This window comes from Neovison vison, chromosome 3 (genome assembly GCF_020171115.1).
Source record: "Neovison vison isolate M4711 chromosome 3, ASM_NN_V1, whole genome shotgun sequence".
NCBI lineage: Eukaryota > Metazoa > Chordata > Mammalia > Carnivora > Mustelidae > Neogale > Neogale vison.
The window spans coordinates 58,545,337-58,571,884 of record NC_058093.1 but is presented as its reverse complement, the minus strand read 5'-3'; the positions used below and the strand labels follow the sequence as shown (position 1 = coordinate 58,571,884).

The 26,548-nt window shown below is 35.4% G+C and overlaps 1 protein-coding gene and 1 pseudogene across 5 annotated transcripts in view; one reads left to right on the top strand and one right to left on the bottom strand.

Moving 5' to 3' along the window:
• Positions 1-215: 215 nt before the first annotated feature.
• The window catches only part of TANK (TRAF family member associated NFKB activator), a 91,566-nt gene continuing 65,233 nt past the window's right edge, over positions 216-26,548 (bottom strand). For all 5 annotated transcript variants that reach the window (XM_044242195.1, XM_044242197.1, XM_044242196.1 and 2 more), the window contains exons 5-8: positions 11,329-11,405; positions 10,544-10,659; positions 4,594-5,174; positions 216-1,144 (exon numbers count right to left, since the gene is read on the bottom strand). In XM_044242195.1, coding sequence (XP_044098130.1) covers positions 965-1,144; positions 4,594-5,174; positions 10,544-10,659; positions 11,329-11,405 — 954 coding nt within the window. In that variant the 3' untranslated portion in view covers positions 216-964. The remainder of the gene's footprint in view (positions 1,145-4,593; positions 5,175-10,543; positions 10,660-11,328; positions 11,406-26,548) is intronic.
• On the top strand, positions 22,810-23,192 carry LOC122902531 (annotated as a pseudogene).

Genomic DNA, 26,548 nt, shown 5'->3' with positions numbered 1-26,548 from the left:
ATCCTCTCTCTCAAATGTCTTCCAGTGGTCATCAGTCAGGCTGCTGACAATGAATAACCAATTTCTGAACAACAATGTAAATATTTCTAATATAAACCACTGTATATGGATAGTCCTTACAGAGCTTTAGATTTGCTCCCAGGTAATACAAAGTTTCTTTAGCAAGTTTGGTTTGAAAAATAATTTTTAAATTCAAAGTGATCTCCTACTCATAATTAAATATCACCAGATCTGATATCATCACCCTTTTATTATTAGAAAACATTAATGTTATGAACTTCCCCAAAATGTGATTTATTCCTTTATTTTTTTCACTCAGGAACAAAGAATACATTTAATGATCACAACACAAGTAATTTTTTAAATATTTAACTCATTTCATCATGTAGCTATAAACACAGTAAAATTTAAACTATGTATATTATTAACAAAACAATCTAAAGTGTTTAAATCTACCAGTGATTTTATCACTTGGCAACACATGTCTTAGGTTTGGTATTTACTTAGACATTTATGTTGTCTGCTGTTCTGTATTATAGGTTTATTTTTTTAAAAAATCACCTATAGCATAAATAATCTAATTTTTAAGTGAAAAACCCTATAAACATTTGACATCACCAAATTCAACAGATCAAACTAGAAATCCAAGCAATAAGCTTAGATATTTGAAACAAACATAAATTAAGGTAAGAAACACTGTAAACATGAATACAATGAATTAGTTTCGTACAGAATGATCTTTTAAAAGATGATAAAAGAAAAGTTACAATGCAAGTTTAGGGAAAAACTCAAATAGCTGTGACCCAGCTATTTTTCAATAAACAATCTTGACCCAGCTATTTTTCAATAAACAATCTTGAACTAAGTTTGCAATCAATTATTTATAGTATTACAAACCCAAAATCATCACACAGAACTTGATGATCACCTAGAATCATCACACAGAGCTGTTTTCAACTGCAACTTAAGTCTCCCCATTAAAATGTGAATTAAGATGCCGGAGGAAATCCCCCCTGGATGTAATGGACGGTGGGAAAACCGCTTGACAGAATTCACACACTCGAGGTATATGCAGTTCTGAGCCTGTGCCACTTAGTACCGATGATAAGTCACTGTCTTGATTAGGAAAGGGCTTCCAAATGGGCTGCAGGAAACAAAAACATCTTCTGTTATTTGTATTTAAAATCAACTTACAATGAATGTCAAATTTAATTTTTTTGTGTAGGTATGTGCATAAACACAAAATTCCCCTATAGGAAAACAAATTACCTTTCCATGGCATTAGCATGAAGACATGACTCAATCCTCTTTTCATTAAAGGCACAGCTAAACTTTGATTAGAAGTCACTTAATATACATGAATGCACTTTATCTTCACATATTTAAAAATTTTTCAGTTTTACTACCAGCAAATTTTAATACCCATTATCAAACAGCAGTAGTTTTGAAACAACAGTCAACAATTAAAGACTCTTTAAAAATTAAATTCTATCTTTTCTATTTTCCAACAGAAATCTTAAGTTATAGGTCTCTTACTAATACTTAGTACACTAGACATGAACTTATACATGTATTTTGATTAAGAGCCATTCAAATTTCACTATTTATAAGCAAATAAACAATGAATAAAACATATAGGAATACGTATAGTTTTGGTTTTCAAATTTTAAAGTACTAAACAAATTCTACTGATGAGTTGTTTTCTGAAACCTCAAATATTTAATCACTCAACAAAATCTAACATGGGATGCATCCTTTTGACTTATTCTGCTCTTGTTATATAGTGCATCGCTTTGCCTTCTTTACTCTTTCTTGTGACGGAACACAGTGAAACTTGTCAATAGCTGCCCAACTGAAGTATGGAAAATCACAATTCAACAGAACTATCTCCACTATAAGCAAGACATAAATACTCTGAAAATACTGCAGTTATTCTTTCTAAAAAAGAATCTAGTAGGGCAAGAAAAAAACAGCATTATTGAGCATTATTGAGTAGGTGCTCAATAAATGTTTGTTGACTAGAGTATCTTATTTTCCTGAAATATTACTCTGGCATACCTTGACATAGGTAAATTACCTTGACACATCTAATTTCTGGTATTTTGAGGAGAATCACCTCAAAAAGTTAATTTTAAGAGATCCCTTTGGGCTCCTATTACTAATATGTTTTTAAAGTGACAGCCTAGTCCAACACCTGATACAGTGTTAATTCTCATTCCCTTAACCAATCTCTTTCATTCTAGTTAACCAATCATTTACAATAAACAGTGTATTACTAATTGAAGCATTTGAGTTTCACGACATCACTGTCTTCTTATAAACATTTTACTGGACAGCTGCGTACAGTTGGTGTAAATATACAAAGTCTGTCTAGGCACCGAGATACATTCAAATATTAGAGCAGAGGCTTATAACAACATTGACTCAATTCCCTTTTTAAGAAGTGACAATTTTATCACAAAAAATAGTAATATTAAAAATATTTATTTTAAAATTTAAAATAATTTTCTTTAGAAAATATGTTTAAAAGCAGCAGTAATAACTGTGAGTATGTAAGCAAAAATAAGTTAGATTTAATCATATTTAAATTTTACTGCTTGCAGTTTAAAGAAAAAGTACAAGTGATTAATATGCATCACTTTAATGGGAAACTGATGACATAAATAAAAAATTGTTCCATTAAAGATAATTCTTACTAAGATTTATACAATAGTAAGAAAAAAGCTTAGAAGCAATTTAGCTTCTAAATTTGGTAAGCCAATCTTCTACTGCCCATGTTTAAAGCCCATGTTTATCCTTCTCTATTAGGAGTTACTGGTTCAGATTTGATCCTTTCACAGAATTCAGTTGGGACCCACTCACTGACTCAGCAAAAGTAGGAAGAAAAGAAAATTACACAGAGCAAAAATAAGCAGATATATTTGAGGCTATGTTATGATAGCTGAATGTATAAAAAAGTAGTGGTGATTGATATAAAATAAAAATCTGAAATACGCAACCCAAATTTTTCACTTTTCTTCATCATTACTAACAATTCAAGAATTTTGTATTTATCATACTAGCTTTATTAATACAAATAAAATGGCCAAGTGTTTTTAAAAATTAAGAAATACTCTCAATCCTAAACTGCAACATGGCCTTCAAAACAAACTAATTTCTTTGCCTTTTCTGCCAAAATATCAATTATCTAACCTTATGCCCCATGTCTTGTGACAGCTCAACACCAATTCTCCTGCATTTTTTAAGCTGAATACTTTTCCATCAAGTTGTAATCACATACCAGCTGTTTCCCTTGCTGTAGCATAGAAAGCAAATGCACAATGCAGGGTGCCATCTACTGAAACATGAATGCACAGACTAACTAGTAAAAGAACAAGCAAGAGATATAATGGGGAAAAAAGTAACAAGCATTAGAACTGATGTACTTCACAGCTCCACAGGAATTCTACTTGTAATAAAAGAAATTGTTTAATTTGTTTCATTTAGTAGTAACTATAATTGAGACTATGATGTGAAATAGGCACAATGTAGAACATTGTGAGTTTATAATTAAAGCTTACTGTCAGAGATGCCTAGTTTTCCTCACTACTAAAATACCACAGAGCTTGACTACTGCCTCTTTTGTATGCTGATTTAAAAGTCTGTAACCTATACCAGTACTTAGAAAGCCAAAGGGTATTCATCAAATTGTTGGATTTTTAAAAATAAATATCTAAAGGCAAAGAGAAATTAAACAAATGTGTGCAAATTATACAGAGATTTGCACCCTTCTGTATTTTCACAAGCTTCTGCTTATTTTAACAATTATATATTTTTCATTTGCTTTCAGGCACTAATTTTCACTTTTTTTTTTTTTTTTTAAACTAAGTGCATCATTCTGTGATAGAACCTGGATAAATGGGAGGGTAGTAGTAGACTGGGGGGCTGTGAGTAGTCTGTGAGCTTTAGAAACATTGAAGTGTTTGATTAAAATCACACATATATAGAGACTATTTAAAAAATATATTAGGCTGCATGTTCATTGCCAGATTAGAAACCAAAACCAAACCCTACAGTTCTACGTACTGTATGACAGAAAATGTAATGGAAATATTAGATAAAGACAGTTCACTTATTCTGATAAACAGGAATACACGATACAATTATTTACTTATGAAAAACATGCATCCTTGTAAAGAGGGAAATGACACACACAAACTTTTTAATAAAAAAATACCATTTGTTTCACAGTATGAAATTTAACAAAGAATCCTATTTTAACACTGATGCTGAGTAAAAAGCTTTGAATAAGGGACTAAGAAAGCAACACACACTAGGTATGGATAAAGCTGACATATATTTTAAAATGTGCCCTACATTTTAAGGTACTTTATAATAGAGCTTTACCATATTCAGCTTCTAATTTCATGTCATTTATTACAGGACCTGTTTTTTTTTTAATTTTTATTTTTTATTTTTTTTATTAGAACCCTTAACTGTAGCTAGTCATTAGTTTAAGAAAGATGACTGATAACCTTAAAAAGATGCATTTCTGTGCATGTATGGCAAAATGTGTGTTCACACATAATATATTTGTTAATGCAAAATGGTTACCTGCTGTGGTCCTCGGATAGCTTTTCCCGGGGAATCAAGTGAAGCAAAAGGTGCATCAGATGGGTCCTGAAGTGGTAATGTATTTACATATAATGCATTATGGTTTCCAGGTGGCAAACACGGAGCTCTATCCAGAGTTGTCCTGATACACGTGTTTACAAGATTGGAGGGTTTTGTTTTGTCAGTTGTTTTAAGGTTTTGTATAGCTGATGCTATGGGGTCAATTCCCTGAATTTCAAATAAAGTTTCTTCTGTTTTAACAAAGTTTCCCGGGTTGTCTCTGAACTCCATATTAAATTTATCCTGGCACACTGCCCCAGATGTGACAGGACCAAGGATATTGGGTCTTTCTGGAGTACTATGTAAAAAAGTAGAGTCATTGTCCGTAGGTGGAAACTTGACATTGAATTTAGAAAGTGATTCGAAAGAGCTATCTTCCTCATCTCGGCCCAGTCCTCTTGGTGTGACAGATGTGACGCATGGTGCACCTCTATTTATATCATCTTTAGCCTGAGGCTTAAACAGCGCTTCTTGTTTATCTGTTTTATCCGTACACTGTATAGGGAGAGAGCACTGTGCTTCTGCAGGGAAAAGAACACAAAAGGAAAACAGTTGCATTCCAATCATTCTTAAAAATCTGAACGTTCAATTAGCTTTGGACAGAGGAGCATTATTTTTTCTATTGGTTTTTACAGCAACTGAAGACAACTGGGATTTTTTACAATTGCTACCAGCTTCCACAGGCATATTAGCAGTCTCCAATGGGTGAACTGGAATGCAGTTTATTAGTCACAGTTAAACTACTTTGTCTTTCCCTAGGTCTTTTGCTATAAGCTTTGCATCTTTTTCACAGTTATCCTGCTCTATGCTTAAAAAAACATTTGCTTGTAGTGTATACATTTAAACATTTTGTCAGTAATGGAAGCTGCAACTGTGAGCCTGCTCAGACAAATAAGTTGTTAAAAAGGAAAATCCTTACTAGGCATATGTAACATTAGACAGGTTAAGAATTTACGCGGATTAGCCATTTATTACCCCTAATATCACTGTGTGACACAGTGTTTCACCAATCAATTTAGCCATTGTGTGTTCTCTCAATAATCCTTATGTGAGGAAGTAGCAGTGGTGGGGGTAGGGGAAAAAGAGCAGAGGCAAAAGAAGGATGAAATTTTGGGATGCATGTTCAGAAAACTGTGTGTGAATACATAATTCTCTCATTTTATATACAGACCTCTGAAGCTAGTAGGTAGGTATCAGGTAGGATACCATGGCCTCTGCAGCTCATTTAACAAGAAGCTGCTTCTTGAACAAATTCAGCTCTCTAGAACAAATCCAGCTCTCTAGGACATAGGCAAGAGCTAGAAAGTAAGTAAATAGAGCTTCTGAGGAGTCAGAATTAGAGCCAAAAGGCCCACAGATACATGCATTTTGCTCTTATTCTCTTTTTAGATTTATTCTAACAAGCTTGGTGATATTTCCCTAGCTCAGAGCTGGTTAGAAGCAGCAAATTAAAAGGTAGGGATAGGAGTTGTTGAAGACAGATATAGCTATCAACAAGAGCTAAAAGCATAAGAGGAGACAAGAAAAACAAAAAGGCAGATATAACAACTCAGAAAACACTATACTCTGGTGTAGGGCCAGTAAGAGCTACATTTCTCGATGCAAAAAAACAATGATCAAAGCACTCTCCATGTTGGTGATCCTGAGACATCAGAAAAAGCTAAACTGTGCTCCATAATTTTACCCAAGAAGACAGTTAAGGCTGGAGATTGGTAATGTGTGATTTTCATTAAATGGACAAAAGGTAGAAATTAAAAAAAAAAAAATCACTTTAAAAAGGCAGTCACTAGAGAAGTTGGACCCTCACAAAAGGAAGCTTTCCCAAGGACACTGACTGAAACAGCGCGCCCCCAGCACAATTCTGTTCAGGTTAGTAGGCACTTAACAAATGTCAGTTCCTTTCCCTAGGTCCTTGCAGTCTCATGCCACCTTTCCATCTTTTGCCACAGCACATTCCAACACGAGGTATTTTCTGCTTGGTCATGATAGCAGTGCAGTGCAACAAACTTCTTTGGTTTATCTTCTTATATAGTTACTACCTCTCTTTAGTACATACCATCTTATTCGTTTACAACAGCCTCTGAACTGCTTCTTTGCCTCTAAATTTAGCTCATATCCAATTCATTCTCTACATTGCTCCCTATTTTTTTTTTTTTTTGAAATATAAATCTGGTCATTAGGAAGGTCATTACCTTCCTAATAAAATCTTTTCATGACTCTCCAAAGCCGCATCCCTCAGAAAAGTCATATAGAACTGTTCATGACCAGCCCCTGGTCGGCTCTCCATGCTCTTACCTTTCACCAAACTCTAATGGTGTGGAACTTTGTACAGTTCTCCAAAACAGCCATGCTTTCCTGCCTTTGGGCCTGTGTACACACTGTGCAGACTGACTGAAGTGTCCTCTCCAACTACTTTTTACCTAACTCTTCTTTGTCTCTCATTTCTTGGTTGTAGACATTAATTTCTCTCACAGCTCTCTCTGGCTCCCCAAGACTGTTTTAGGCATGATTCTTGGGTGGCCCTGAGGGTTAAACACCTTGCATTATGTTTCCAAGTATACTGTTCTTTCTCCCATTAAAGTAGGTTTCTTAAGATCTTCAGCTATATTTTGTCTCCCACTTAACCCCATTACCCTGTCCACAAATGTATTCTAAATGAATTTGTATTCTGTTCCCAACAGAGCATAGTATAACAGTTTACATTCACCAGATAATCTGTCTGTGACTGGGAGTGGTACAGTAACTGAGACCAAGCTCAACTGTGTGGCAGGATTTCTTTGTCCTTGGAGGTGTCTTAAAGTCCATTAACTAGAGTTATTTTTCTTGATAGTAGACATAACAGTAGCAGGAAATTCTAGGAAATAGTACTTTCTTTGTAGGTAACATTTGCTAATTGCAAAAAACAAATCAGGAGGGGTGCCTGGGTGGCTCAGTGGGTTAAAGCCTCTGCCTTCCGCTCAGGTCATGATCCCAGGGTTCTGGGATCGAGCCCCGCGTCGTGCTCTCTGCTCCGCAGGGAGCCTGCTTTCTCCCCTCTCTCTCTCTGCCTACTTGTGATTTCTCTCTGTCAAATAAATAAAATCTTTAAAAAACAAAAACAAACAAACAAAAAAAAACAAATCAGGAAAATCAAATGTTGAGGTAACCAAATTCCCTAACAGTGAGGAGGAAATACTTATCAAAATGATGTTCACAAGAACAGGAAGGATGATGAAGAATCTGCTGCTGATGATAATGACAACTATTAAAATTAATAGCACTTCTATGTGCCATGCACTGTTATAATCATTGTATATGCCCTAATTCATTTCATACTCAAAATAATCACACGGTAGGCACTATAGTATCCCCACTTTACATGTGAAGAAACTGAGACATGAAGAGATTACTTTTAAGGCTTCACAGCTAATGAGTGAGTGGTAGATCTGGCACTGGAACCCAGGCAACCTAATTCTAGAGCCTGTGGTCTGAACCACTAAGCTAAGTCCAACATGTTGCTTTCTGTATGTACAGAAGAGCCTCCAAAATGATAGAAATGTATTCTGAATTTCTCTTCCAGTAGCTGACCTATCCCCTTTGTGAATAAAACCTGGAAAACTCAAAACAGCTAAAATAAAGCAGGTATTTTCTTTTTGTATAGCTAGCAGGCATACTTCAGCCACATTAAAGTAATTTTCTGACCTAATCTGTTTCAGCAATGAGTTACTTAAAAAAAAAAAAAAAAAAAAAAAAAATTAAATGAGGTACAGAAAAGTACTTGTCATCCTGACACTGAGAAACATGATCAGGGGGAGCAAATTGCTTTCCTATTTTGTTTATTTCAAGAATACTTACTTTCGCAAGGAAAGAAAAAAACCAAAATGAGAAACATTTTTAGATTTCCAAATTTTAAGTACAGGCTGTCCATTTAGACTACTTCTTGGTTTAATTACCAAGAATTAAAATACTGACAAAAGAAAAAGATCTGATGGTTGTTTGTAACCTGTAATCCTATATTTTACTCTCACGATCTCTCCTGAAATAGGACCCTCCTTATGGACCAAATAATACTTTTTATGAAGCCACATTTGCTTAAACATACATTTATCTTTATCCCTTCACAAGATTATTGCTGTAAGTGAATGAGAAGAAAAATGGAAAAGGAACTGTACAATTCTACTAACTCAGCAATTTTCATGAATCATATGTTTATTTATCTAGAAGTGAAATTTTCACAAAAAATAACATGGGGACAATAATGCTAATTTCCAGCTGTATTATGCAAATCACATTTGAAGTGGTTTCTTTAAATTTTTATTCAATGTAATGTTCATCCTTATAAAGTCTGAATAGTCATCTTTTCCCAAAATATTTCTTTCTTTCCCTTTTTGACCTACTACTACCAGAATACTACTTAATATTTTGGTCTTTGTTTGGACCCAGCAAAACTTCCTGGAGTCTGTGGGACACAGATCTAGAATATTTCAAGAATAATGTTGTATTTATTATTTGTGACATGTTTAATATAAAACATAAAAATAACATTAGGAAGCAGTTTTAGTGGGGAAGAAATTGAAGTTAAACACTCAGTGTCCTAGTTGACAGATATATACTCAGATTTAGACCTGTGCAATTTAAAAATGGTCAAAGTATTAAGCCATTGATAATGGGGTAGGTTCTCTGTGTAACAATGAATATATCACCATTACAATGTTTTGAAAAGATGCTGATGTTAAAAAAACAATGTTTATGAATTCTATGTACTGCATCTCTATAGCTAGTATATTTTAAATAAAAATAATTCTTCTTACCTTGAGTCTACACAAAAGATCAATTTTTCATGAAAACGACAAAGATTCAGGTGAAAGAATTAGAGTTCTTTTAGGGGAGGTAGAAGGGAAAGGGGAACAAATAAATGATGTCGGTCTACACAGACTGTTTTGCTTCTCTACCACATTGTGTACCTTTTCTGAAAATAAAGTGGTAGTAGTATGCAAAAAGTAAATTTACACTATAAAATGATTTTTAAATAGCCCAGATATAAGAGCTGTTAGAAATGGAAAGTGATCTTTAATTAAAGGGGTAACAGCACTGCTGCAACATCTTTCAGAGTGAAAACTGTAAATCACATCTCCTGGGAATGGTACGGAGAATATCTCAAATCACAAAGGTAAAGGAGAATTTATCATTTTAAATGATCAGTTTACCTTCCTTTTGTTTACAGAAGTGCTTGGTAGCCAGATTCAATCCCTGACATTTTGCTATTCATATGAACGACTGAAGCAAACACCAGGCTGGGGTTTTAGGAAAGGGTAAAGGCTTTAAAACACACACTGTAACACATGTGTAACACAGATGTTCCTTTTAAGTTATATTTTATACTAAATTTGTACTTCATATCTCCAACAGAACTGGCCTCATGAAATGTGAAATGTTTATTTCTGAAACCGAATTATAAAAATCCATAGTGTTCAATCAACTTTCAAGCAGAAGTTAAAAACAAACCTGATGTTATAATTTTACTTAGCTTATATATGGTAGTTCACGGTTGCTTACTAACCTATGAATTAATGTTTAATTAAACCCCCAAATAGCAACTGAAAACCTTGAGAAAGACTTTCTATATTTGTTTTGTACTTCTTCCAAGGTGGGACTTCTCATTCAGATGATTAGTAATTACATCACTCAATTCATTCTATAAAGTCCCACACACAATAAAGAAAAAAAAGCCAATCTTTAGATAATGTAATACAATACAAAACTTAGACAGCACTTACCCATTATAAGTGGTGGGAGGTGCAAATTGCAGATCCTTAGCACTTAATAAGCATTTAGAAATATTTTCACAATCAAAAAGAAATAAATTTAAATCAATCAAATTACTACTACTGTGTGTTAAATCAAACCTTACCAGTTGCAGGGGCAGGTACATTAAGTTTGCTTAAGTGGTCTTTTTGTGCTTTTGCTAGCATGCATAATCTATGAAATTCTTCTTTTAGATCCTGGAAAGTCTTCTCTATAGAAGCCCTAAAAATAAATATTTTAAAATATAAAGCTTTACCTTCAAATATTTTAAAATCATTATTAAACTTAAATAGCATCATTTTATATACCACAAAATATTTAATGAAAGGTTAAAGTTTAAAAAAATTATTTTAACATCCTAGAAAATGTCCCAAAGAATTACTTTAATAATTACTTTAATGTTTCTCCAACCAGGAACAAAGGCACAAAGTAAGCAACAAATTAAAAGTTCTAATACCAAAAAAAAAAAAAAAAGTTCTGATATATACATGTAGCACAGACTAGCATATCTACTTGTTCATAAATCACACTTTTGCTGGTTGTCTCATTCTCACATTAGAAATTTCAATGTATTGATTTTTGTTCTCAGTAAGCATTTTAAATAGAAGAAAATTAAATGTTCCTCATTTTACATTAAATCTGTCCATATAAAATAATGTGGCTTAATACTTTAGTAAATATTAGAGCTTTAATTTAGTTTTTAAATCCATCTCTGCTATTCACTGTATGACTTATATATGTCATTTTAACCTGGAGGAGCCTTGGGTTGGTCTCTTCTAGTTCTAAAGGGCTGTTATTTTGTTATAATTTCAAAGTTTAAAAATATGTAAATAAAAATATATTTCAAAATTCATGATATTTAGAGTTGGCAAAAAAAAGATATAGAACTACCTTTCATGGAATAAAGGAATGCCAAGACTCCTTGGTGAAGTTTCTTTTCTAGGAGAAGAAACCTCTTGTCTTCTTACCTTAAAGATACAAAATAATCACCACTTTAAATTGCTTCTAAACTCAAATGAGAATGGGTTAACAGAAAATACAATGGAAAATTCACCTTCCTCATGGAAAAGTATATTTAGGTAGCTTATAGGTATATATAATTTTTTTTTCTTTAAATGAGATCAGGAAAAAGGAAAATTAAGGTAGAAAAATAGGATGGAGACAAGAAGTATTTCTGGTAACTTCTGTAATTACTATTTCCAGTACTGACAATTCAAGAACTTTCAAATTCAAGTACTGATTGAAATTGTTACTTTGATTATCAAGCACCTGGCATGACCAGCAACTAGGGAAAAAACCTGTAGTATGTGCAATTACTTCTTTCCCATTATTGGCCTAGATGTTTAAATCAATGTTTTTGTATTTTGTTACATATTCTTTGCTGAGGAATGCAGCTATATTTAGAGGTAGAAAGAAAACCAAGCTACAGCACCTTAGTATTTAACAAGCATATTAAAGCTAGCACAACGATGTATTTAAGCTACTTTCTGAAGCTAAGTTCTTGCCTTTCACTCCCACCCTGTGGCTTATTCTGGTATTACATTTATTCTGACACTTAAAAGTCAACATTAAAGAACATGTAATAAATCCACTGCATGGTTTGGATTTTTTTAAAAAATCGTTAATCATACCTAGAAAACTTTGTGTATCTTCTAAAGACACAAACACAAATTCAAAGATTTGAAGATGTCTTTATAAATTATAAGTCTACCAAAACTTTATAGGTCTTATTTAAGTTCAAACTAAAACCATGGACATTTGTATTTAGCGACATTTGTATTTGGTCACTGTAGCCATTATTAAAATTGATGATTTTATCTCACTGTTTCTTATCATCTGAGTATAAATCCTTTTAATTTTGCTTTAAGTTCTTTCAGTTTCTTAGGAGTTTCATTTATTAAGAAAAAGCCTTGATTCTAATTTTTTAAAAAAATTAATATCTTCTCCAATTTATTTCAGTTTTTAAAATTTTTAAAATGATTTATTTATTTTTTTGACAGACAGAGATCACAAGTAGGCAGAGAGGCAGGCAGAGAGAGAGGCCGAAGCAGGCTCCCTGCTGAGCAGAGAACCCGATGCAGGGCTCGATCCCAGGACCCAGAACCCTGAGACCATGACGGGAGTCGAAGGCAGAGGCTTTAACCCACTCAGCCACCCAGGCGTCCCCAATTTACTTCAGTTTATTGCTTTACTATTCTAGTTTTTTCTTAACAGTGTTTGCTTAACATTTCTAAAATACAGTATTCCTTTAATTAGTAAAATAAAATCTCGGCAACCCAAACAGTTAGTGATTTTATATACTTCATGTTGTCACACTAAGGTAAAATAAATACCATTTGCTGCTGCACACTTTCTGTCTGGAAAACATTTAGGCCATGTCTTCTTCTGGATTAAAAGCACTTTACTGAGCTTGCAAAGCAGTCACAGTAGAAGACATTTTTACAGTTTGCTTTTAAAAGCAGTATACAAGGTTTTTCATTACTGTTATGTACAGTTAAACACTCAACGGATTTTAGTGTGGACTAGGAAAAAAGGCAACATTTTAAGACAGCCAACCATTCAGGATGACACAAGTATGAAAGCAAACTATATTATATATGTTATATATATACTTTATTAAGGGGTGCCTGGCTGACTCACACAGCAGAGCGTGTGACTCTTGATCTTGAGGGTCATGAGTTCAAGCTCCATATTGGGTATAGAGCATACTTAAAAAAAAGAAAAGATATTACATTAAATTATATTATATAAATATATAAGATATAAACTATATTTAATATAAACATATTAAATATATTAAAAGATATTATATATAAAACATTATTTGTATATAATTATATAATAAGTTATATATATTATATATTAAATAAATTATATCATATTAAATTATCTATATTATACTATATAGTAAATCATATTATAAATATATTATATATTAAATTTAATACATTAAATTATAATATATTAAATTATATTTAATTATATTAAATTTGTATCAGCAAAATTAGAGAAAAGGTAATATTAAGAGGACAGAAACACTTGACAACTTTATGTTAAATCAAAATAAAATATGATTAAATGAAATGACTAGTCTCCTTAAAAAATTTACTATTAGAAATTCTCATACATTATTTTATTAGGAGCCAGAAAGGACCAAAAAGAAGTATAGTTGACCTCTGAACTATGTGGAGTTAGAACTGTCAACCCCCATATATAAAATCAATGTGTAATTTAAAAAAAGATTTTATTTATTTATTTGACAGAGAGAGAGAGAGAGAGGGAGATAATCTCACAAGTAGGCAGAGCAGTAGGCAGAGAGAGAGGGGGAAGAGCCCAATGCGAGGCTGATCCCAGGTCCTGAGATCTTGACCTGAGGCGAAGGCAGAGCTTAATCCTCTGAGCCACCCAGTCGCCTGTCCATGTGTAATTTTTGACTCCCCCAAAACTTAATTACCAATAGCCTACTATTGACTAGAAGCCTTACACATACCAGAAACAGATATTTTGTATGTTATACACTGTATTCTTGTAACAAAGCTAGAGAAAATGTTATTACAAAAATCAGGAGGAAGAGAAAATACATTTACAGTATTGTATTTGTTAAAAAAGAATCCACATAGAAGCAGACCCACTCAGCTCAAACCTGCGGTGTTCAAGCTGTGCTATGTAATTTTAACCTTTAAATGAAGATATTTACAGAAAGTCATAAAGACTATTTCATTTTCCAAAGGACTCATTTGGGGATCAGTACCTGGAATGATTGCTTCTGATGTTAAAGGAATCTTAAAAACAAACGGGGTGAAAGTGGAGATGAGATGAAGGTGAAGGAAGAGGAAGGAAAAGAATGATAGACTTTTTATGGTTTGGCAAATAACCTGTGTCAACCTACTACTCTGACATTTAGATTTTTTAAAAAAGATTTTATTTATGTATTTATTTGAGAGAAAGTGCAGGTACATGCACGAGTAGGGGTAGGAGCTGGAGGGGAGCAGCAGGGACAGGAAGAAGCAGACTCCCCGCTGAGCAGGGAGCCCTTTACAGGGCTCAATCCCAGGACCCTGGGTCATGACTTGAGCTGAAGGCAGCCGCTTAACAGGCTGAGCCACCCAGGTGGCCCTCTGACATTTAAATTTGATAACTGGTGTGGGTTAATGGTAGGGGGTAAAGGGAGGACTCTCTTACTGAGAAATTTCCATGAATTACGTAAATTTAAGGTCTTCAACTTTTTTGGGATTAGGAACAAGGCCCCTGCATACTATTATTATTATTGTTGTTGAAGAAAAACATTACAATTGTACTAAGCAATACACTGCATCTTCTGTCATTTATAGCAAATAAAACTTTTGATATAGTCTGAATGAAAATTTCTGGTCTCCAGCATCCCCCCCAAAAATTTCAAAAGGAATATTTTAATATGTTCAGCAAATGACAAAAATGGTGAGCAGTTCTGACATTGGGAAGCAGGGTTTATCTAGAATGGGTATAATGCATCAGTGCTATTTTCTACTGTAGCTATTTGACACAACTTTCTGAAAACAATCATTTATTTTTCAAAAGATGTAGAATTAGTGTTGTCAATGACAACTCCAACATTATCCCCAGAAACTCAAGACTTGCTTTTCAATGCTAAATTACTTTACTTAATAAAGACCATGCAGTTCGTGGAGCATCCCAGAGAGTAAGTAAACATTAAAAGAGATAACTTCTTTTCTTTCTATTCTCAAATATTATCCAAGCGGACCCTGCACTGCAGGAAGCTGAAGCTACTGCAACTTCAAATAAGAAAGCAAGGGAACTTTGAACATTATATTTTAGGAGACTTTAAACGTTAAATCATTCAACAAATGAGTTTATTTTGAGGTACTAAAACTTAAAATACTTAACATTATAAAATGTTCCAAGTACTAGTTTGGAAATGCCGAACTTGTGGAATGAATACTGAAATAAGAGCTTTACACGTCGTACTTTTCATTTACACTTCCACTATGGCGCTGGATAAGTCATTCAACTAAATCATTAAGATAAACCCATTTAAAACAGTTGAAAGATGTTGTGAAATGATTCCTTAAATTGCCTCTTATGTGAATTGGGAGAATTTTGTTTTAGTGTAAATCAATTTAAGTTTCTCATAGATGGGTATCATATAAAAAAATATATGTTCCAGGGCCAGTTGAATATGCAATGGTATTTAAGGAGGGAAAAGAAAAAGTGGCTAATATTTTTGTTAGTCCCAAACCAGATTTATTCTTCATGCAAAGATAATGGAAAACTTTGTGTGTGTGTGAGTGTGTGTGTGTGTGTGTGTGTGTGTATGTTGGGAGTCCAGGATCTGTTAGGTAGGGGGCGCCTGGGTGGCTCAGTGGGTTGGGCCGCTGCCTTCGGCTCAGGTCATGATCTCAGGGTCCTGGGATCGAGTCCCGCATCGGGCTCTCTGCTCAGCGGGGAGCCTGCTTCCTCCTCTCTCTCTCTGCCTGCCTCTCTGCCTACTTGTGATCTCTCTCTGTCAAATAAATAAATAAATAAATCTTTAAAAAAAAAAAATCTTAAAAGAAAGAAATGTAGGTTTCCACCAATGCTTGCCTTTTTTTAATATTTAGCACTAAAAGTGAAAGCCTTTTATAAACCAATTTGAAAAATAAAGAAAACTTACAATTACCAAAATATGGATTCAACCTAAGTGTCCACAATCAGATGAATACATATAGAAAATGTACTATGTGTATATATATATATGTATATGTGTGTATATATATATATATATATATATATATAACACACACACATACACAATGGAATACTGTACAGTTGATCCTTGAACAACATTGGTTTGAACTGTGCAGGTCCACTTCTATGCAGATTTCTTTCAGTATACCCAGTATACTTCTGTAAATGTATTTTCCTTATGATTTTCTTAATATTTTATTTTCTATAGCTTATTTTACTCCAAGAATACAGTATATAATACATATATAAAATATGTTAGTCGACCATGTTATCAGTAAGGCTTCTGGTCAACAGTAGGCTACTAGTAGTTATGTTTTTGGGAAGTCAAAAATTATATGTAGATTTTCAACTATGCGAAGGGTCAGTATCCCTAAATTACACACACACACAATGAATATATCAACCTTAAAAAAAAAAAAGGAAATCATGTCATTTAAGACAACATGGATGTGGAGGACATGATCCTAATGAAGCAGGCACAGAAAGACAAATATTGAATGATCTCACTTATATGTGAACTATAAAGAAGCCAAAATCATAGAATTACAGAGTAGAAGAGTAGAATGGTAGTTGCCAGGGTTCGGGGTGGTAGTGGTGGTGGGGGAAATGGTGGAGGGATGTCGGTCAAAGAGTACAAAGTTTCAGTTATGCAGGATGAGTAAGTTCTGAAGATGTATGAAGTCATGTATAGCACAGTGGTTGTAGTTAATACTACCCCACTGTATGTATCATTGTATGACTCTTGATTTTGGCTGAGGTCATGATCTCAGGGTCATGAGATTGAGAATCACCAGGAAGTGTGCTTGAAATTCTCTTTCTCTCTGCCTCTCCCAGCCCTTCTCTCTCTCTCAAATAAATAATAAATTTTTAAAAAGTATATAATATTGTAAACTGAAAATATATACATTTTCTATTTGATAATTATAACTCCATAAAGCAGGGGGAAATGCAATAAAATTTAAGTTCAAAATTATGTTTTTTCTTAAAAATTTTAAGCAACTGAGGTTAGGAAATAAAACTTTGTTATGAAACTTTTAAAGATAATACTACATTCATTAATACAACGTATCACTCCTATATGAATTTAAACTTTAAAAGGCTAACAATAAATAAAGCGGTAAGTCTGCAATGACACATTTTGAACTACAACAATGACTATCATTCTATTTCAGTGTTCATACCAAAGATTCCCTCTAAAATTTAGTTGATGCAAAAGGAATATTTATTTTTAGATGGCTGAGGAAACTGAGTGTAGCCAATACTCGATTTTGTTTCTGAATGAGGCTTGGTAAAATTATGATTTTATTTACTTACTTCTAAAGATTTTATTTGAGAGAGCAAGAGAGAGCAAGAGTGTGGGGGAGGGGCAATGAGAGAAGGAGAAGCCAACTTGCCACTCAGCAGGGAGTCCCATTCAGGACTCCATCCTAGGACCCCGAGATTATGACCTGAGCCCAAGGCAGACGCTTAACCGATTAAGCCACTCAGGCGCCCCTAAAATTATACTTTTAAAACAGAAAAGAAAGCTATGCTCTTACTTAGAATAATGTAATTCAAGAAATAAACCAGGATAAGATAGGATGGATTAGTAAAGAAAATATAAACTGTGCTTGATAAGTCTTCTACAGAAAAATGAGAAATGGGAGCCTGGCTGGCTCAGCCAGGGAGAGAGCTCTGCCTTCCGCTCAAGTCATGATCCCAGGGTCCTGGCATCAATCCTTGCATTCAGCCTCCCTACTCAGCAGGGTGTCTGCCTCTCCCTCTTTCTCTGCCCCTCCCTCCTGCTCCTGCATGTCCTCCACCCTCTTCTTTCCAGAAATAAAATAAAAAGAAAGAAAAAAGAAAAAGGAGAGGGGTGCCTGGGTTGCTCTGGGTTAAGTCTCTGCCTTCAGCTCAGGTAATGATCCCAGGGTCCTGGGATGGAGCCCCGCATCAGGCTCTCTGCTCAGCAGGGAGCCTGCTTCCTCCTTTCTCTCTGCCTGCCTCTCTGCCTACTTGTGATCTCTCTGTCAAATAAATAAATAAAATCTTAAAAAAAAAAAAAGGAGAAATAAATGAGCAGTAGAAAAACAATCTGAAAACAAGAATTCACTTATCACTTAGATTACTGAAACGAAGAATGAAATGTTAAAGGAGAAGCTGAGGTTGAGTATTTTTTAACAGTTTTAGATATATTGAGACAAAGATGTTAGGGTAAAGTCAAGCACTGAATATGGCTAAAACAGGGAGAAAGTGAGAAAAGGGCTGAGACAAGGAAGAGATTAAGGTGGAAAGAATGACCTGGGTGGCTCAGTGGGTTAAAGCCTCTGCCTTCGGCTCAGGTCATGATCCCAGGGTCCTGGGATCGAGCCCCACATCGGGCTCTCTGCTCAGCGGGGAGCCTGCTTCCTCCTCTCTCTCTCTCTGCCTGCCTCTCTGTTTACTTGTGATCTCTGCCTGTCAAATAAATAAATAAAATCTTTAAAAAAAAAAAAAAAAAAGAATGACCAAAAAATTACAAAAAAGAGACTTGATGGGAATATAAAGGCATAGTAAAAAAAGTTTGAGGACAAAGGGCAAATAAAAAAATATAAGAAAACTATATTTATAAGAATTCGTGGCTGTATGAAATCCATGGTTCTCTCACCCTCATTAATATTACTGAAAATCTAGCAAAGCAAGAGGAATACAAATCCTACAAGTCTTGTCTGTTTGGCATGACACAGTGTGCCAGGCAAACTTACTGCCAGTGCAGGAACAATTTCAAGGCAAAATGGGACCCATTCCAGGGTTCTGAAGGAAGCAGCAAGAAAATAAACAATATAAGGATAAAATTAAATATCCCAATTACTTCCAAGTTCTTCACAGGATTCTGGTTTATCAGTGCTACAATAAAACATTCTTTAAAAAAAAAAAAGTTAAAATCCTTTACCAGTACTGTCACAATGACTATAATTTCAATTCTATTAATTTGAAGCTTAAGAGAGATTAATACTTTTCTACAGTCTGTCTTTTGTTGTTGTTGTTGTTTTTTTAAAGTATTTATTTATTTATTTGACAGAGAGAGATATCACCAGTAGACGAAGAGGCAGGCAGAGAGAGAGATAGAGGGAAGCAGGCTCCCTGCTGAGGCGAGAGCCCGACGCGGGACTCGATCCCAGGACCCCGAGATCATGACCTGAGCCGAAGGCAGCGGCTTAACCCACTGAGCCACCCAGGCGCCCCTACAGTCTGTCTTTTGAAACTTAACTGTGCATTAGGTTCCTTTTGCACATCTTTCTGAATTTATTTTCTTAAGAAGAAATATCAAATTGTGAGAATGGCTCTTTATGCAAAATAGAAAATGAATACCTTAAATGACCAATTTATAAAAGTTGGTCCTACCCTTCTCCAAACACTAGATTTAAAATGAACTGACTTGGAAAAATCATCTTCAAATATTAACCACAAATTTTATGTTATACCATTACCAGGTTGAACTGAAAATATCTTTATGAAAATAGCTGTTATTTAAGCAATTTGCATTTATTATTTAACTTAACTCACATAATCTTGTGAATTAGATACTTTGATTTTAAAGTTTGCCATAGTAAATAAGGCTCTGAAGAGGTCCAATAATTTGCCTACAGTCCAGTAGATGGAGTAGCTGCAAGTGGAACCCCAGATACATCAGTCTAGGCTCTTAACTTCTCAAGTATAGGACTTAGCTGCCAAGGCAGCTCAGTAGTAGTTAGCACGGTGAGGTGGATACAGAACGGTAACATTTACACATCACACCAGTACAAACTAATTTTAAGATTCTAAAACCTGTCATACAACAAATACATTTCTCACTGAGAAGCAGTGATAAGCCAAGTTTTGATGTTTAAATTTTGCCTGGGAAAAAACCTTTGGTATGTCCTTTTTTTGTGTGCTCAAGAATGTCCAAGTAGAAATTTACATTTGAAAATAAACTAGATAGATTTACTCGAGTTCTGCCAAACCAGTTCACTTGCTGTTAGAAATAATCTGGTAGTAGTTTCTTAACTGAAATTTCATTGTTTATTTCTCAAACTTACTATTAGAAGTTAACTATAACAATGGAGAGTATCTTATCATTAATTCTATCTTCTCAAAACCTCAATTATCTTCCTACCCCCCTCCCCGAACAATATCCTAATAGAGGACTGGGCATAGTTACGGTTTTAAATCATAGCTGATTCAAATCCCTTGTCTAACAATTTCACTATGTAGATCCACTTAGGGTTGATGTGTTCCGTTGAAATTGGGCAGAACTGACTCTCTATGTATTGAATAACTTTGGGCTGTACTCTGAACATTGTGAATATGTTGTGGCAACATTATGCTACATGGTGCCAAGGGTGGTAATGTTTTTGCAGGCAATTAACCTGATGAAGGACAATTCAGATACCACTTCTGTCTTAGAAGCCTTAGCTGCAAACTGCTTCCTATTTGCCCCTGCACATCCATGACCTCAGGGTACAGCCAGAGACTTGGCCTGAGTCCTTTCTTCTCTGGCTCTCTCCTCTCTGGGGCTCCTTCACTCTCTCTGGTGACCCTGCTTATTCTGAGCTCATTCTCCTTCCTGTTTCTTCCAGGCAGAATGATGGTGGGGCTTTCTATTGCAATTTCAGCCACTGCAACTATGACCACCCTCAGGACAGAACTACAGAAAATCAGTAATTTACTCTGAGGTGACTACTTGCTCCACATTTGACTCCTTTCTAAAATACGCAAAGTTCAGTGTCCAGTTCCTCGGGGAGTTATTCCTGTGTATGTTGCCACAGTTAATACTATTTGTAGAGAGCTGGTTAGGTACTCATTCTTCATACAGAAGCTCCAACTCCCAAACTCAAGGGTATTTTTTGCTTTTTTAAAAAATTCCTTCATTTTTCTGAGCTTTCACCATAATTTTCCAATCTTAATCACCAATCCATTGGCTTTTCCTAAAGCTATCATTCTGTTCACTGCCGATTTGACAGTATTCACACTACTGACCATACCCTCCTCCTTGAAACATTTTTTTTGGGCTACCAGTATAACTATTTAGGTTTCTTCTTAAGCTTTGATATTTGCATTGCCCCCTGACCAAGGCCATACAGGTGGGCATTCTCTAGGGTTCAGACATGGGTACATGTTCTTCTCTCATTATATACTTTTCTACCATTCATTGTCACATCAAATTTACTGAGTTTTCGTTTTCTACAGTCTATATTTGCAGGCCTCCCTTCTCTATCTTTTTTTAATTTAAAAAATTTTTTTTAAAGATTTTATTTATTTATTTGACAGACAGAGATCACAAGTAGGCAGAGAGGCAGGCAGAGAGAGAGGGGAGGAAGCAGGCTCCCTGCTGAGCAGAAAGCCCAATGCGGGGCTTGATCCCAGGACCCTGGGATCATGACCTGAGTCGAAGGCAGAGGCTTTAACCCACTGAGCCACCCAGGCACCCCTTCCTTCTCTCTTTATAATCACTCATCTCTTTTGATCCAATACCTTTTCACTTGTGTTGTCTACTGTAGACCAAGTTTTAAAACATAACCTAATTACTTTTCCTCAAATATGGTTCATACTTCTAACCTTCATTTTCCTTTTTAAATACAAGGATGTTCTCCTTAGCATCAGAATATCTTATGGTAAGATAAAACCTTAAAGAAAGTGAGATTACACTTTCCTGGAATAGTAAAATTCAAAACAAAACTGTAGGTCTGACAAAGGGCAATAAAATGCCAAGATGTATTATCTTCTTCATGTCAAAAAGAAATAGAAAAAAAGTAGGAAGGAGCGAGTTTTAGATTCAGCTTTAGGAAAAAAGTTACCACTTTGTCCTGAAGACGAGAGGAGGAGAGAGTGTTTCATCAGCTGTAGCAAGAAGGAAAGCAAGAGTTACTGCAGCTATCTGGCCATCCAGCAGAAGTAAATTCCAGATGACACACTGTAGGAGTAAGGACAAGTGAGTGAGCCCCTGCAACATTAAGTGGATGCAATGTAGAGGGAGATATACTGTTCCTAATGTTAAATAGTACAGACAATTAGGGGTAGAAATAATGTGCATAAACCCATCTGATAGGGAATTACTAAGATGAAAATTAAGTTGCAATACAAAAATCACAACACCACTACAGGTAAACAAAATGAGAGAGAGAAAACAAAAGATATCCATCTTGGGTAGAAAAAAATCTTTCAGTAAAAAACTTAGGTTTGTAACATGGCAGGACTGCCTAAGTATAACATATTAGGTACAAATGAAAAATTAGGTGAGCATTCCATGCCTCTCCCCGACCAAATTCTGTAAAATATCTTTAAGGACACTACAAGCCCATTAAGAGCTTGTTAAAATACAATACTGAGAAAAATGCTAGCTGGAAATTCTGTGGTTAATGAAGCTAAATGGTTGTCTTACTGTTGATTTCAGATCCCATAATATTCTTATGCCTTTAAAAATTGTCAGAAAGAATACACAGTATGTAGCATTTTATAGGTCTGGAGCTCTGTGGATACCCCAGGAAATGTATCAGACACCACACTATCTTTAACAGATTAGAATAAGAATTCAGGTTGTTCTAGACTTAATACAATAGGTATAGAGAAATAACCAGGAGCAATATATAGGTACTATGATTTCAAGTCTAAGGATATAGCTCTCTAGGCTCAGATCTAGTTTGTGGTGACATGGCTGAACACACCAAGAGGGTTGGAATCACTGGTAAATACAGGTCCTGTTCTGGTGCCCCACCTTGGGAAAATGGTGAAGATTGAAAAAAACCAGCATGCCAAGTATGCTCCTTCTACGGCAAAACTAATGTGAAAAGATGAACTTTGGGGATCTGGCCTTGTGGTTCCTGTAGGAAAATGGTGGTGCCTGGACCTACAACACCACTTCTGCTATCACCGTAAAGTCTGCAGACTGAAATAGTTGAAAGACCAGTAGGAGCTCCACCATTTGAAACAGTGCTAGCCCATAATAAATGGGTTAATTTATGTAACAACAACATAAAGGATAAAGATGTAGAACAATTATTTAATAAATGTGAAAAGGACTGAGGAACAAGCAATACAACTTCTTTGCATAAATAAGGATTCCTCAGGAGATGTTAAAGTATTCTTACAGCATGACATTATTTCAATAGAAAGAAAAGTAAATGGGGCGCCTGGGTGGCTCAGTGGGTTAAAGCCTCTGTCTTCGGCTCAGGTCATGATCCCAGGGTCCTGGATCAGGCGCTCTGCTCAGCAGGGAGCCTGCTTCCTCCTCTCTCTCTGCCTGCTTCTCTGCCTACTTGTGATCTCTGTCAAATGAACAAATAAAATCTTCTTTTAAAAAAACAAAAAGGAGAAGTAACTTACTGAGAAAAAGCCATATTTTTCTAACAGAAAATTATAATCTGGTAAAAGCTGGTTCCCAAAATATGGCTTAGTATCCCTGAGATCTTTTCAGGGTCCTGAGATCTTTTCAGGGGATCTAATTTTGGGAGAGAAATCTACATAGAACCTGAGTGTCCCTGCACATTTTTGCTGCATATGCCAAGAATACAAGGCTCTGTTATTTACATGGGATAGTTCTCGGGATTGTGTTTGCAGGGGGTAAACCTGAAAGATAATGTCTCCCTTGGACAAGGAACAGGCTGTTGACTGTTTGCTATAAAATGATAAATCTCCCGGGCGCCTGGGTGGCTCAGTGGGTTAAACCGCTGCCTTCGGCTCAGGTCATGATCTCAGGGTCCTGGGATCGAGTCCCACATCGGGCTCTCTGCTCAGCGGGAAGCCTGCTTCCTCCTCTCTCTCTCTCTCTGCCTGCCTCTCTGCCTACTTGTGATCTCTCTGTCAAATAAATAAATAAATAAAATCTTTAAAAAAAAAAAAAAAAAAGATAAATCTCCCAACCTCAGGGTTTCTCACCTTTGATGCAACTCGTGCGTATGCAGGCATCCATCTTGGTCTCACTGCATTACCCTTCCCCATCCCCAGGAGGGACCAAAGCAAATAATAATGCTCTTGCTTGTTGTGCTGTGTATAATAAAAATCTTTTTCTCTGATTCAGGAGTCTCGTTTCTTAGAGCACCCCTGAAGCAGTAACCGGCTAACTTATCAGCTAGTAAGTAGGGGAAGATCAAATCCCTGACCCTGAAATCCATGGAGTCAACTCTTATTACAACACTATTAGATGTTATTTGCCTTTTTTACTTTGTTGGCCTTTATACTAACGACGCTCAAACAACAGTGAGTGAAACTGCAGGCACCTGAGTATGATCGAGGCCATGGAACTAAACTGGAGTCACTGTACTCTTCAATGCCACACATTCAGTAAAAAAAAGGATCCCTGGGGGGGGGGTCCGAAGCTTTCTTCTTGATTCGACAGTAAAAATTATTAATTTTACTAAATTTTGATCCCGAGTTATTGGCTTTTAAATACTGTGTGAGATAAAACAGGAAATACAGACAAATTCTGTTCATACCAAAGTACAAAGGTTGTCTTGGGGACTAGCACTGGTTCAACTGTTTGAGTTGCAAGCTGAACTAGTCACTTTTTTAATGGAATGCCATTTTCACTTGAAAAAAATGACTGACATGTAAGCTATGGTTATTCAGACATTCTCAAAAGCAAATGAAGTTAGCCTCTCACTTTCAAAATAACAACTGACAAGATTTGTTGTCCATGAAAAAAATTTAAGTTTTCAGGTGAAAATTAAAAGCTTGGGGAATGTATACCTGTTACAGTAAGCTTGACAACGGCCCAATCCTTAAAATATTTTTATGATGACATCAGTACGATATTAAATATGATTTTTAAGCATTATATCATAGTCAATATTTGTAAGATCTGCATAGCTCAGTGAACCAATATTCTCCAAATAACCAATTCATGATGCTACAAAATCACATAGGTTAAAGATCTAAAGTACAAACAGACCACTGGCTTTTAAAGCAGTAGAAAAGTTCACTGATTTCAGCTTTTATATTGCAATTAACAATTAACAGACTACTACTTACTGAATTTTGGTATGGTATCAAAAGAGAATAGCCACAGGGGCGCCTGGGTGGCTCAGTGGTTTAAGCCTCTGCCTTCAGCTCTGGTCATGATCTCAGGGTCCTGGGATCAAGCCCCACGTCGGGCTCTCTGCTCAGCAGGGAGCCTGCTTCCCCCTTCTCTCTCTCTGCCTGCCTCTCTGCCTACTTGTGATCTCTATCAAATAAATAAATAAAAAATCTATTAAAAATCATTAAAAAAAATAGCCACAATTTCTAAAAAGGTTATTAAAATATTCTTCCCTTTCCCAATTACATATCTGTATGAAACTAGATTCCATATAATTCAACCAAAAAACAACACAACAGATAACAGATCAAATGTAAAGGCATTTCATAACGCTGAAAAACAAATGTTTTCAAAACAAATTTTGAGATTTTTAGGACGACACATTATAATGTAAGAGAAAACTAGACTGTATGGGGAGGCTAGTACTAACTTACTAAGGCTGACAGAACAGACTTTCATGATTGGGTCAAGAAAAATCACGGCTGAGCGGAGTATATGAACTCTGTTTTGTGGTGTCTAGAGAAGAGCAGAAAAAAGAAAAATGGGAAATGTGAGGAAAGGGTTTAAAAGGGGGAAGGGGGAAGGAAGCAGAGAAAAGCCGTCACTAGAAATAATCAAATTTGCTTAAAAGCCCGGGAAGAAAATTTAAAAAGTGATAAGCCATTTCTCAGAGGCCCAGAACAGGAAAGGGCTAAGCTGGATTAACAATTCAGATTTGGAGGGGTACCTGGGTGGCCCAGTCAAATAAGCATCCAACTCTTGATTTTGGCTTGGGTCATGATCTCAGGGTTATGGGATCAAGCTCCACATTCAGGGGGAGTCTGCTTGAGATTCTCTCTTGCCCTCTCCCTCTGCCCCTCCCTGCTGTGCACTCTCTCTAAAATAATAAATGAATAAATCTTAAAAAACATTCAGATTTGGAAACAATAAAAATTTCTGCCACAGAAATTTCAAAGTAAATATTAAAATGCTTTGGATATCAACATATTTTTTTCTTGTTTCTTAAGTTTCTGATATATTTATTATACTTGAGAAAAAACTCTGAACTTTAATGAACGAACTGGCTGAGGATAGTTTTTCTTCCTTCTAATTATTATTCTACCAGAGGGTCTGCAAACAAAGACCAGTCTCCAAAGAAAAGTAATACAGAAGTGTTACACATTAAAAGAAGGTACATTCAATCCAGTCTCTAGTAACAAAACTAGGGGGACTAGGAAATTAGCTCTCACCGAGAAGGCAGAGTAGGGTGCTCACACACATTTTCTCTGATCCTACGTAAGCCCCACCTTAGGCTGCCATGTGCCATTGTATAGATGGTATAATCACTACTTCTATCTAATAAAAGATGATGAAAAGAGAGAACTGATCATCAAAAGA